Genomic DNA, 12,572 nt, shown 5'->3' with positions numbered 1-12,572 from the left:
TTGAATGGTTTTACACTAGTAATTTTGGGGCCCTTTATAGCTTGTTGTTCGGTGTGAGCCAAGGCTCCGTGTTGAAGGCCTTACTTTTGCCTATAATGGTTTACTTTTTAAATTGTTATTTGGATGGAGAGTTGTCTCATTGGCACTCACACCGCATCTTCCTATATCTATATTTATAAGAAAGGACTTGTTGTTCATGCGTAAATGTATTAAAATTTGTAATTTGATTACGTTAAACTGGTATCCAATAAATAAAACTACTTGTCTAAAAATGACTAAATAGTATGTTTTTAATATTAGAGTAACATTTATTAAATCAACTTATTTTGTACTTATATCTTATCTAATACTGTTGTCACATAAAAACCATACCTCATCATCTTCGTTTCTATGGTGACGATCTTTCTCTTTATGACGTTTTCTATCATCATCATCCCTATGGTGTCGTCTTTCTTTGGTTTCTAAAAAAGAAGAGAGAACATTCATTAGGAGTTTAGTATGGCATTACCACTGACCTAGTATATATATTTGTTTAGGGGCAGGTGAAGGGCGCCTCCGGGTGCGGGAATTTCTCGCTTCAGTTGTCTGTTCTATGGTCAGGTAACGTCTGGTTGTTGTCTCTTTAACACATTCCCCATTTCTATTCTCAATTTTAGATATGATAAATTATAAATATGATGTAAAAAACAAGCAAGTTCAATTATTTTGCAATTTTACTCTTTATTGCTCCCTCCTGGTAAGATTACTATCAAAAACTTCTTTTTTGCATCTAGATAGGATTTTCCATGAACTCATGGTTAGAAGAAACAATTTTCATTTAAATTTGTTGATGATGGTAAAGTTACTCTTTTAACCTAATAGGATTTTCAGATAACATACCATCTTCATCCTTTCTTCTTCTGTGTTTCTCCTCACCATTTTGATCATCTCTGAGTCTTTCCTTTTTCCTTTCTTCTCTCTCCCTCCTTAGGGTATCTTTCTACAATGTTTAATTTAAAATATGTTCAACAGGAATAGTTTTACTAAATATCAACACATTTTCTATAACTACCAATGAACAGGAATACCAAATTTTGTTGAATTTTATATTATTGCAGAAAACAATCATACATGTATCTTTAAAATTGCACCCTAAAAAAATGATAAATGTATCAACTTTTCATGTAAATGTTTTTTCATGCTTTTAAACCAACAACATGAACACCACCAAGACTTTCAAAGAAAATTGTATCTGTTTATAACTTCATATCATGACTTCAATTTTGTAGGCTAGTCTGAGCAAATTAACATAGTAATATTAATTCTAAAACCAATAAATACAATCAATAATATATAAATCTAGATAGGCAAAACTTTAGTCACTGTTCATCAGTTGACAGCTTTCAAACTGTAATATTAAATCTTTTTTAACCATATTTTTTGTGTAAATGCATTTTAAGATCTAATTCGTTCAGGAAAATATTGGCAATATCCTTCTACTAATATAAATATTATGAAAGATGTATCTAGGAATTAAATACACATTATAACCCAAACAAAATACTGGTCAATAATATATAAATCTAGATATGCAAAATTCATCAAAATTAATGAATCAATAAAAAATAAGATATCAACTGATTAAATAAAGTTACCCCCATTGCTTTCTTCAATTCACTAGGTGTCCATGTATCTTCTTTAGACTTCTGAAAAAAATGATTTATCATTATATATTATTAGTAACTTTGAGCTTTTTAAATGGCTCTGTAGTTTTACTAAATAGTCATAAACACATACTTCTTTATGTCTTTTTATGATCAAGAAGAATACAAATATAGACAATTAAACTTTGTGCAATTAACCATTACATACCCATTATCAACCTTGTTACATTCCATATATATATGTATATGTATAATGTACCATATTAAACAAGTTAAATAAATTCATGCAGCAGATCAAAGAAAACAGTAAGTAAAAAATAAATTGGTTTTTTTTTCATGTTTTTACAATCTGTATCTATTAAATGTTTTTTATGTATTCTAAACTGAATAGTTTACTTTCAACTTTAATATTAAGGGGTCACATGTCTTCAGAATCATAGGAAGACGTAATATTTCTTATTGCAGCTGACAGGGAGAAGTGGAAAGATTGAGAGAAAAGTGCTTATTTGCTCTACAATGTAATGAATGCTTGGTTTTTTAGTGTTAAATATAAAGGCTTATGTGTATATGTATACATTTGTATATCTTATTTATCATGTTTATAATTAAAAATTCATATTTAAATATACAACTAAAGTAACATTTTGTTTCAGTTTATACCTTCAATAAACATTTATAGCTACATACTGATAGTTACATGTATATTGTTTTGCTTGCTGGTATTATTTTTCGTTTTAGCTATAGTCATGATAGTCATGATAGTGTTTATTTTCAACTTGTGAGATCGAATGACCCTTTACTGGTACAATAGGCCAGTTCTGGGAAGAATCTGTCATGTGACATCCTATTACCATGTGACAAACATGTACATGTATGCATCCTTTTTTCCAACACATGTTGAGCAAACGGGTGAAAAAGTTTGATTTGATTTTATACTGCACAAAATATTTGGGAAATTTAATTAGATGGTCGTACAGGAATCAAGATTATGAACTTAAGAAACATAAATTATTTCTATGCTATCATATAGAATGACAATTATGATATTAAATAGATTTATTACAAAAGACTACAAATCAATGGATGAAGGATGTATGACCAAAATGCTATCAGAGCTTCAGCTTTCGTCAAGACGACAACAACAACGACTGATCTTCTTTTTCAAAGTGGTTGAGGGGAAAATACCAGTGCTTCCACCAGATGATATTATTAAATTCCACGGACCCAAACATCGTAGGCAAAAAAAATGCATTACTTTGTAAGTTTTTGGAGAGAAAAATAAGTTTGTTTCACACTCAGCTGCCACTATATGTATAGACCGAATAATCTGTCTCTAGTGTGGGTTCATTTGTCATTCCATGTCTGTGTGGACACAAAAAAAAAAAAAAAAAAAAAAAAAATAGCCAAATGATGAAAAGAAAATATGGAATGACATATGAACCCACACTAGAGACAGATTATTCGGTCTACTATATGTAATGCTAAAATTGAAAGAAAAAAATTGTTTTCGACTTGTCGCTAAAAAAATAGATTGTTTTTTGCCGCAGGGAAAAAAAATTATTTGTCCAGAAAAAAAACCATAGCCCCCCCCCCCCCCCCCCCGAAAAATCAAATGGTTGCTGCCTAACCAAGAACATTATAGACAAACAAGTCTGTAACAACAAACGAGCGGTCATAGTTCCAAACAGTAAATCTGACTAGACAAAAACTCTATATTTGCGCGCTGCGATAGATTAGAACCTCCTATAGAGGATTCGGTAGTGTGCATCACTAAAACCCAGGAGTTCAAATCTGCACTCTTCAGGAAGCGCGACTTACTTATGCACAGACCAACCCATCACACAATAGCCAAAAGGAATCTGTGATGTACCCATCCACATACAGAAGTGGGAAATACAGATACAAACTATAAATAGAAATCACAAATCAGCTGGTTTTTATTTTACAACTTGGCCGAAATCGTTAACTAGAGATGAAAAGGTCTTATTTTTCAATTAATGACAATGTAATACGTGCTCTTTTTCTGTTATTATCAAAAAGGTTTGAAAGTGCTATACTCTTACTTTTTCGACAGGCATTTGAGTGTATCTATCTAAGCAAAATTAATCAAAACTTTACAGAAACTTTTTCATCACTAACGCCGCCATTTTCAAAGCTTTGGTATTTACGTAAATGGGTCGTAAATGTTAATGACATATATAATGTTCTCTTATCAAACTATAGAATTATTAATCATTCTGTTAAAGGTTTAAAAAATCTTTAAATTTGGTACTTTTTAAACAATTTGCATCTAAAAAATATTTGCAACAACCGTAACACAATTATTGGAATAGTTTATTTTGTAAAAGGGGTGAACTTCTAATTAATTTGCATATGAAAAGTAATATTCCAGTTTATAGATGAAGAAATTAGAACAACTTAAGAGAAAATTAATTCAATTATAATTTCCTCTATTTACAATAAAATTTAAATCAATAATAAAATATCTAACATACAAACTTAATCATAGTTGACAGGTAAGTTCCCTATGGATTAGTCCATTTGTTCTCAGGTACAACAAGTGCTGTCTGCTACAGGTTTAGCAATAAAAATAACATTAGTCAGTATATTTTTACACATCAATTACATTGGTTGATGATTCGTCATTATATAGTGTTGTATCAAAATGGCAGATGCAAATAAAGAGTCTCCCAAAAAGTTGAAGAAGAAAACAGCATCAGATGAGACTCAGCTTCTATATTTAGTGACAAAGTATTTCAAACTTGCAGGAGTTACTTTAGCAGTATGGCTTGTTGGATGGACAAGATTCAGCCCAAGTTGGTTGCTACTTGGATTAGTGTTGTATTTATGGAAAGAAAGACATGTCAAGCAGAGACATCGAAGGATGAAGATGATGCAGCAGATTGCAGAAAATGAGAAAGAAGTTATTTTGGCAACTGTTGAGGATTTGCCATCATGGGTAAGTTGCGCAGAATCCGGGTCCATTCAGTGATCTGGAAGGATTTTTCTCTATTGGCCCTGGGTCCATTGACCCAAAATCATTTGATACACATGTAGATTTTGTTTATTGCTCAGCACCTTATCGCTAATCCCGCCTGACCCGGCCGCTTGAACTTTTGATGCATGCTACAAACACTTTTCCATTGTGGCGTCAGATATTTTGTTTTATGACTTAAAAAATTTACGGGAACCTGTGTGATACCTAGTAATGGCGGACATATAGCGATAAGGTGTATTAACCCCCTTTTACATTTGCACCTTAGTCCTTACAGTGTTACACCCTGCTATTTACAATACACATGTTACAGGTGCAGTGGCATCATGATAGCAGTGAGCTCTAATATAATGCATTCATGTTCCCATGATATTTGAAAATAGCACTGCTTCTCTAAAACTTCAGTATAGGGCCACATTTTATTTATGATGCATTGTATTATTAAATGTATCCCCTCATGGAGCTACATACGTGTGTACAATGTATGATAAATGCATAGAGATTTTGCAAGTATTCTTCTGTATGTTGGCTTCCTTGGGGTCATACTCTTTTTGTTCAAACCCTGGATGACCACACCTGGGCATGACCATGTTATAATTGGTCAGTCCTCATCACAGTCATCATTAATGTTAGGGAGGCTAAGGCACATATATATTCTTGCTTCATTTTTTCTGATTTTTGTGCCTGAAATGCAAATGATAGATTGATTGTTTGTTGCTTAATGTCCATGATGATCATGCCATGTTCAGGACGATATATATAGTTTCTATTTGATCAATTCTAAAACATGAACTTGAAAGTATTTAATCAAGTTAGACATGTTAGAAGACACAAATTTAAAAAAAAAAAAACTATATTAAACTTTTGATAGGATTCAATCCTATTGGCTAAATTTGTCTTTAGTTGAAGCATAAACTATGATCTATATACATGAATCGATATACATGTACAAATGATATATATATAGCTTTCAAATAAGAACTACCTATAAACCTGGTATAGTTTAATTTTGATTATTAAAGCAATCATACCACACCTTCTTTAATTATCTGTAGATGTAGAAGCAGCTGACTGTTTTATGTTCATTGATGTTGAGTTGAGTATACTCATACTGAGTTACTGTGTCATGTTAATCGACCACCAATAAATCAATTATTGATTTATGTACTAATTCAATTCTCTTTTTTATTCATTTTTTGAGTGTTTGAAGTAGCATGAAATTACACTACTATTATTTTCTGATTACAAATGTTATACATGTACATGTAGTACTCTTATAAATTCTTCCACAAAATTTGAGAGGTTTTTAGTAACTGTGAAATACATGTAGTTTATTTTCTGAAGACTGATTTTGAGCTTTGAAAAATATATTCCGATGTACTAGTTTGCATATTTTAAATTTGAATACTTTGTACATGTTTATTTATCATGTGTTTATTCTGATCAGTAATGTGTAAAATGTTTCTTAACCTTGAGGCACGCATGAGTAATTATGTATTCGATAAATGTTATTGTACAATGTACATTAATATGTTGTTAAAACATCAACATGAATGAAAAATTCTACTCGGGTATATCAGAAAATGTATGGGAATAAATAAATAATTGAGAAGTGTCATGTGTAGGTGTAGAAAAACATTTATATTAGATATAACAATATTAGATATAACAGTGACTTCTTTGACATTATAGTGTACACGAATAAGACAGATCACCGATGAGCCACTTAAAATTGGGTAACACCTAAAAAATGCATATAATAAGTGTGGGCTAACGACATAATACTAGTTACAAGAATTATAACTTGACATAGCTTTTCAACAGTGTGTAATTAAAATGTTCTCTTTTATGTTTTATTGCAATCTATATAATAAACATGTTATATATATTTTAAATACATTTTTGTACAACAAAAATATGAAATATAAAAGTTGAGGATTGAATTCGTTTTAAAAATATGATCAAAATAAACCTCAAACAAGTTGATATTATAAGTTATATGGTTGCTACTGACCCCCTACGGATCCATAGAGGGTTAGTAAAATCCATAGAGGGTGAGGCCGGAGGCCGAATCCCCTATGAATTTTATTCACCCTCCATGGATCTGTAGGGGGTCAGTAGTTAACTGTATAACAAACTTATCGGACGTTGGACTTTTTCTGTGGCATTTTGTTGAAAAATAAACAATAAAACACAACAACATTAATAGATGACGTCGCCATTAACGCGTCATGAACCCCATATGAAACTTATTAACCCCTTACAGTCTCATAGGGGGTCACCATGTGACGGCGTTTTACCAATCACAACGTGATAATTCATCTGTGGTCCGATAATGTTTTATACTAACAATCATCTGATCATTGTTCCTTGTAATTGGAATACATGGTATAAATCTAACCTAACAGTTCTCTTACTATGGATCCTCATGAACCAATCTAATTTAAATTAAATCCTTTAATTGCTCCTGTTCTGAAATGTCGCGCATCAAACCTTGATGCGCGACATAACAGAACAGGAGCAATTAAAGGATTTAATTTTAATTAGATTGCTCATGAACATGATGAACATTGTAACTCTCTTATTGGAAAGGGAAAACAAATATCTAAATAATCATGATAATCATGATCATCTCTTTGAATTAAAGAATTTTTCAGCAAATTTACAATCTGCAATAGTCTGATGCCCCAGACTAGTAAAATAGTATTCAGATAATTTAAAAGTATGCATGTACATTCTAATTGCAACTCTTTGTTTAGACACCTTAAAGAACATAAATTTGGAATATTAGTTATCAGAAAAGTATTTGGAAAAGATTTTGGTGCAGACTTAAATCTAGCCATGGTTTTTGTTGAAATAAACAACTGTCAAATTATGCTGCATACTATTCATCAAAATGTAAAATGCTTTTTTTTTCTAATGAAACGTGTCCCTTCACATTGAATCGATAATTAGGTATTATAAGGTTCGCTCTAAAATTTTGAATTCACAGTAATTTTATTTGGCTAGAATCTATTTGATATGCTATATTTTCTCACTACAAGTTGTACCTTCAAATTTATAATGCATGTATGATTACAAATACTTAACAGAGTATATTTCAAATTAAACTCATTCTTTTTGTTTGTGGTACTAACTTTAAAAAAAAATTAAAACCAATTTAAACCTTGCATTCTGGCCGGTATACATGGTATAAGCTATAAAGAATTGATTTTGATGGAATTTTTCGATTTCTATCATTGTCTATCTTTGGGATCATTACTTACATTAATCACTCGCTGGTTCATTGTACACAGTCATGTATTGAATAATTGACAATCCTGCTGACTGAAGTTACTTAAAATTATATTCATTTTCTTTTTTTTTTCAGGTTCATTTTCCAGACAGAGAAAGAGCTGAATGGTTCAATCAGGTAAAATCAATGCTAACTTAACTTACAAAATAAATGAAGGTTTCTGAATAATTAAGGCTATGGATGACTTATATAGATTGTTTCTAAACAATGCTAACTTCACTTACAGTTAAAATGAATGTGTCTGTAGGATTAAGGCCATGGATGACTTTAATTTTCAGATAGTTTCTAAATAAATTTAATAATGAAAGGTTGCGTTTCCTGCCTTCCTAACTACCCTTATGCCAATTCAAATTTTCATATGAAAATCCAAATAAATTTGGTTAGACATTGTAAAAGTCCAGAAAATTTCCTTATATACAATGTATACTAATAAAGTCTATGTAAAATATTGAAATAACAAATTATTTTACCTAACATTGAAGGTGGCAAGAAACAAGTAAATATATATGTTTTGGCCTTGCATGTATTTGAAATATAAGTTTATTTTGCAATGTTCAGACAATAATCATTGTGGAAAGCCAAAAGATAAGTTGCTTATAAATCTACAACAAGATAAAAAAAAAAAATCTAGGAAATAATGTTCAAAGCATCATTGTCTTTTACGTCTGAATCATTTACTGCTAAGTTGCTGCTGCAGTTTTTGAAGCGATCAATGATATCATATTTTTAGCCTACTCAAGATTTTCTTTTCTAATACAATGTAACATTGAATTGGATTTTAAGTACAGTATACAAAATATAAAAGGGTAGCTGTGTAAGAGATTTAAATTGCTGGTTTCATTTTCCTTCAGGTTTAAAATTCCTTTGAAACATTTACCACTAATTATGATATAACGAAACTTTGTATCTGAAAGTAAGAAAATCATTGAAGCATTGAATGGGGTTAACGTTCAAACAAGTGTGTAAAGGATGAAATCTTACCTCATTTGATTTATTCCACGATGAATTGTTGGTGAAAATGAATTATTTAAGTCTTTAGTATATTAGGTCAGGGGAACTGGAAGCAGAAGAAAAACATGAAGAATTTCTCTCTATGGTAAAATAGACCTAAAGTGGTCTAGAAACTTTGTTGTTCTCTTTTGTTAACAGATCCATATGACTTACAAACTTTATTCTGGTAGAATTCAAGGCTTATATACTGTAAATTCAGAAATTAATGCGAGGTTTTTATTATTGCGAAGAATGCGACTGAGTTGTAAACGCAATAATTTAAACTCTCATTTTGAAATATTATATATGAATTTAACAGGATTTTCAAAATCGTAAAAATTAAAATCGCACTTTAAAAGTATAAAATGACAAAATTGCAATAATAAATGCACACAATAATTTCTGAATTTACAGTAATTAGGCATGTCATTCTCATAAATGTCAAGATGTACATAATACAATTGGGCTTCTTTTCTTTAGTGTCCCAACCCATACAGAGATATATAATAAACTATCCTTAACCCTAAAACCTATTAGCCCTAATCCTGGAATACATAACACTTACCCTAACCCTGGCATACCGATAGTATAACATAGGACATCCCATAACATAAAATGAACTGGACCCTAACCTTAATGTGAAGCCAGAAGGGACCCCTAATCTGCAACCTTCTTCATTATTGGGACTTAAATAAAACTGATAAGGACACCAATGGGACAGTCAAACCATGAAATTATTCACTATATAAACTGTATAATGAAATTGTAAACAGATAAATTTGCAGCAGTCTTTTTATTGTATAAATTTTGCTTCATGAAGAAGTGTTCAGATATTGCTAGATATGGTGGTAAAAAATTATATTTCTTCAAATTGCATGTAAAACATGTAAAATGGGGTTATACTGCAATATAGTTTGTTGATCCATATACCCGTAGTCATGCAGAGATAGGTTTTGAAATAGTGGAAAGGAAAGTAGATACAGATATGTATCAGATATTTGCCTATCACATCATTTGATTGTATAATGTATTGATTATCGAAAAACGAGAAACAAAAATAGATTTATTTTGTCTGACAGCTAATTTATTTTAAAAATGAATACATTAAATATTGACTTTGTGTAGGTTCATGGTCTGTTAGTGGAATCTGTGTGGGAGGAACAATTGTAACATTACTTCATGTTACCTGGCCACTAAAATATTAATATCTGATAAAACTTTGTACAAGGGTGTGGTTCAAGAAAGTATTACAAAGATATAGTTATTTTAAAACAATCAAATTGATCTCTAGATGTGTTTAATTGACATAAACCCCTCCACATCTCTTTTTCAATTCACTAGTTTAAAAAAATATAAGTATTTGATTGAATCTAAAGCTGGATTTATAAAAAAGTTAACTTTTATCATGAAGGGTTTAGGGATGGCCAACATTGTATGAAATATGGGTTCCATAAATGTTTACCTTTAAGGAAACTAAGTTGGTGAAAAAGAAAAAAATAATCCAACAACAACACCAGTCAATTTATAAAAAAAAGAGTAAAAAGGTCCTGTCAGATATCTGAAATAATGCTGGTCTGAAAAATTTTGAAAACATTTTTATTCGAAGTTTTGTATAAAATATGATAAGTAAAACTATACCTTATAGTATAGCAATATCATAATTAGTTACATTTATAACCTCTGCATTCTCAGTTTTGAGCATAAATAAGGAGCCTGGAGAATGGTTTTCTAATAGAAAAAAGAACAGAAACCCAGTATGCTAAGTAGCATAATTGTGTCTAAATTCTATGCTGAATATACATGTATGTACTAGCAATTAGTTAGTGAAATTATTAGTTTTCCTAAGAGGATATTTTAAGATTTTGGAGATAAAACCAAACATGAACACACATTATTAAACAAATAATAGATTTTTCACTTCAGCAAATCATTTAACATGTTTAAAAGTAAACAGTTCTAGCCTGTGGTCACTTAATAATCCTGAACAATGTATGGCATGTTCATTTATTGACCTGTATTAATATGCTAATTTGGCAAGTTCATAGAAGTAACCACTGTAAAATACCATTTACCAATTTTTCTTACTGGTATATATATAATTAAATTTATTCAAATCATTGCTTTCTTTTGATAATTTTATATTGATCTTAACCTTTATGTTTGAATGCCTACATTCCAGTTTATTATTCGTCATGTAAAGTTAATTCAAAGGTTCAAAGATTTAATTTGAACTCCTAAAATTGACTTAATTACAAAACAAGGCCTTCAATGGTAATAAAATTCATACTTCAAAGTTTATAATGTTTATGCATGTATATATTTCCATAAAAAGGAGAATTATTAGGGAATAATTTTACATCTAAATATTTTTCAAAGAGGATAAAAAAGTTTAAACAAAAATCATTTTGTGATAAATAACACATGCATTTTACAATCTGAAATTCTAGATTAGATTCAGTTTGTATTGTTAGTTGTTAATACATTTGTAGCAGCATCTGTTTTTGGAAAATGACGCAGTCATTGTTCCATAACTGCCGACCTGATTTCTCTGCCTACCGCGCTTGGTTTCGTATTTACTAATTTCAATACAACCTGGAGGAATGTGCTTGTGTTATCATTATGCATGAGCATTGTGTAGTAATCAGCCAGGAACCAGTTTACAAACTAACTGGTTTCTGTTTGTATTCCACTACAGTCGAAGAAAGTGTTGTAGTTTGACAGGAACCAGTCCAGAATTTTGTAAACTACAAAACGTAATCGGTTATTATCATTCCGTTTTGGTGTTTCATACCGACTTATATGGTTTGAATAAGCTTAAGACCCTTCAAACATTAATATGATAGGTATATTAAAGACTGTTTTACAAAAGGATGAAACTGTTTTGCTTTAAAAGTCGTACTATAGTGATATATGTTATGTACGGATTTCCACTCTCACCGGTTAATTTCTTCTTTTACACGTGCTTTTGAAACTTCCTGTTTAAACATCGCAAGTTTTAAATTGTTTTTTGAGTGAATTAAACTTATTTTAACAATCACGAAGCGTTCGGGAATCATTTCAAGCAGTTTCTTCTTCTCTTTGATGATGGAAAATAGGTTTTCTCAAGTCAAGTCGGCACCTGGTTAAATTGGCATCTAGTCAAATCGGCACCTATTTGACGTCAATTCGGCTTCCAATAATATTTATTATAATATTTTCTATTCAATTAATTAATAACTGTTACCAAGTACATCACAGGCACTTGTTTCTATCCATTGGAAGAACCACTATCAACGTTGATAGTGGTTCTTCCAATGGATAGAAACAAGTGCCTGTGAAGTACATAGTGAATATTAGGTAAACAACGAGAACAAAGTGAATATGTTGTTGTGTATAAAAGTAAACAACGAAGCTATTGTTTTAACCATTAGAAAATTATTAAAATTAAATGGAAAACTATGAGTCCCTTTCAATAAATCAAACTTTCATGCCAAATAATTAGCAAATTTAAGGTGTTTTTTTTTCAGTAATGTTTAAACAGCATTAAACAAACAATCCTGTAAAAGACTCAACTGGTTAAATAATGCATAAAAATATCCAATAAGGCTATTTTATTTTTTTCTGGGACGCCTTCCTAAGACGTTCGTAGGAAGGCTTCCTAAGAAGGCGT

General features: G+C 30.6%; 2 protein-coding genes across 13 annotated transcripts in view; one reads left to right on the top strand and one right to left on the bottom strand.

Moving 5' to 3' along the window:
* Positions 1-3,820, bottom strand: part of LOC134708492 (cytoplasmic dynein 2 intermediate chain 1-like) — a 44,429-nt gene extending 40,609 nt beyond the window's left edge. For all 8 annotated transcript variants that reach the window (XM_063569068.1, XM_063569065.1, XM_063569066.1 and 5 more), the window contains exons 1-4: positions 3,707-3,820; positions 1,635-1,685; positions 880-979; positions 373-461 (exon numbers count right to left, since the gene is read on the bottom strand). In XM_063569068.1, coding sequence (XP_063425138.1) covers positions 373-461; positions 880-979; positions 1,635-1,685; positions 3,707-3,721 — 255 coding nt within the window. In that variant the 5' untranslated portion in view covers positions 3,722-3,820. The remainder of the gene's footprint in view (positions 1-372; positions 462-879; positions 980-1,634; positions 1,686-3,706) is intronic.
* A 407-nt stretch (positions 3,821-4,227) lies between these two features.
* The window catches only part of LOC134708490 (extended synaptotagmin-2-like), a 42,534-nt gene continuing 34,189 nt past the window's right edge, over positions 4,228-12,572 (top strand). For all 5 annotated transcript variants that reach the window (XM_063569064.1, XM_063569062.1, XM_063569063.1 and 2 more), the window contains exons 1-2: positions 4,228-4,602; positions 8,009-8,050. In XM_063569064.1, coding sequence (XP_063425134.1) covers positions 4,309-4,602; positions 8,009-8,050 — 336 coding nt within the window. In that variant the 5' untranslated portion in view covers positions 4,228-4,308. The remainder of the gene's footprint in view (positions 4,603-8,008; positions 8,051-12,572) is intronic.

This window comes from Mytilus trossulus, chromosome 2, assembly GCF_036588685.1.
Source record: "Mytilus trossulus isolate FHL-02 chromosome 2, PNRI_Mtr1.1.1.hap1, whole genome shotgun sequence".
In the NCBI taxonomy this organism is placed as follows: domain Eukaryota; kingdom Metazoa; phylum Mollusca; class Bivalvia; order Mytilida; family Mytilidae; genus Mytilus; species Mytilus trossulus.
Note: the sequence above shows the minus strand (reverse complement) of the source record. Positions and strands in the feature narration are given on the sequence as shown.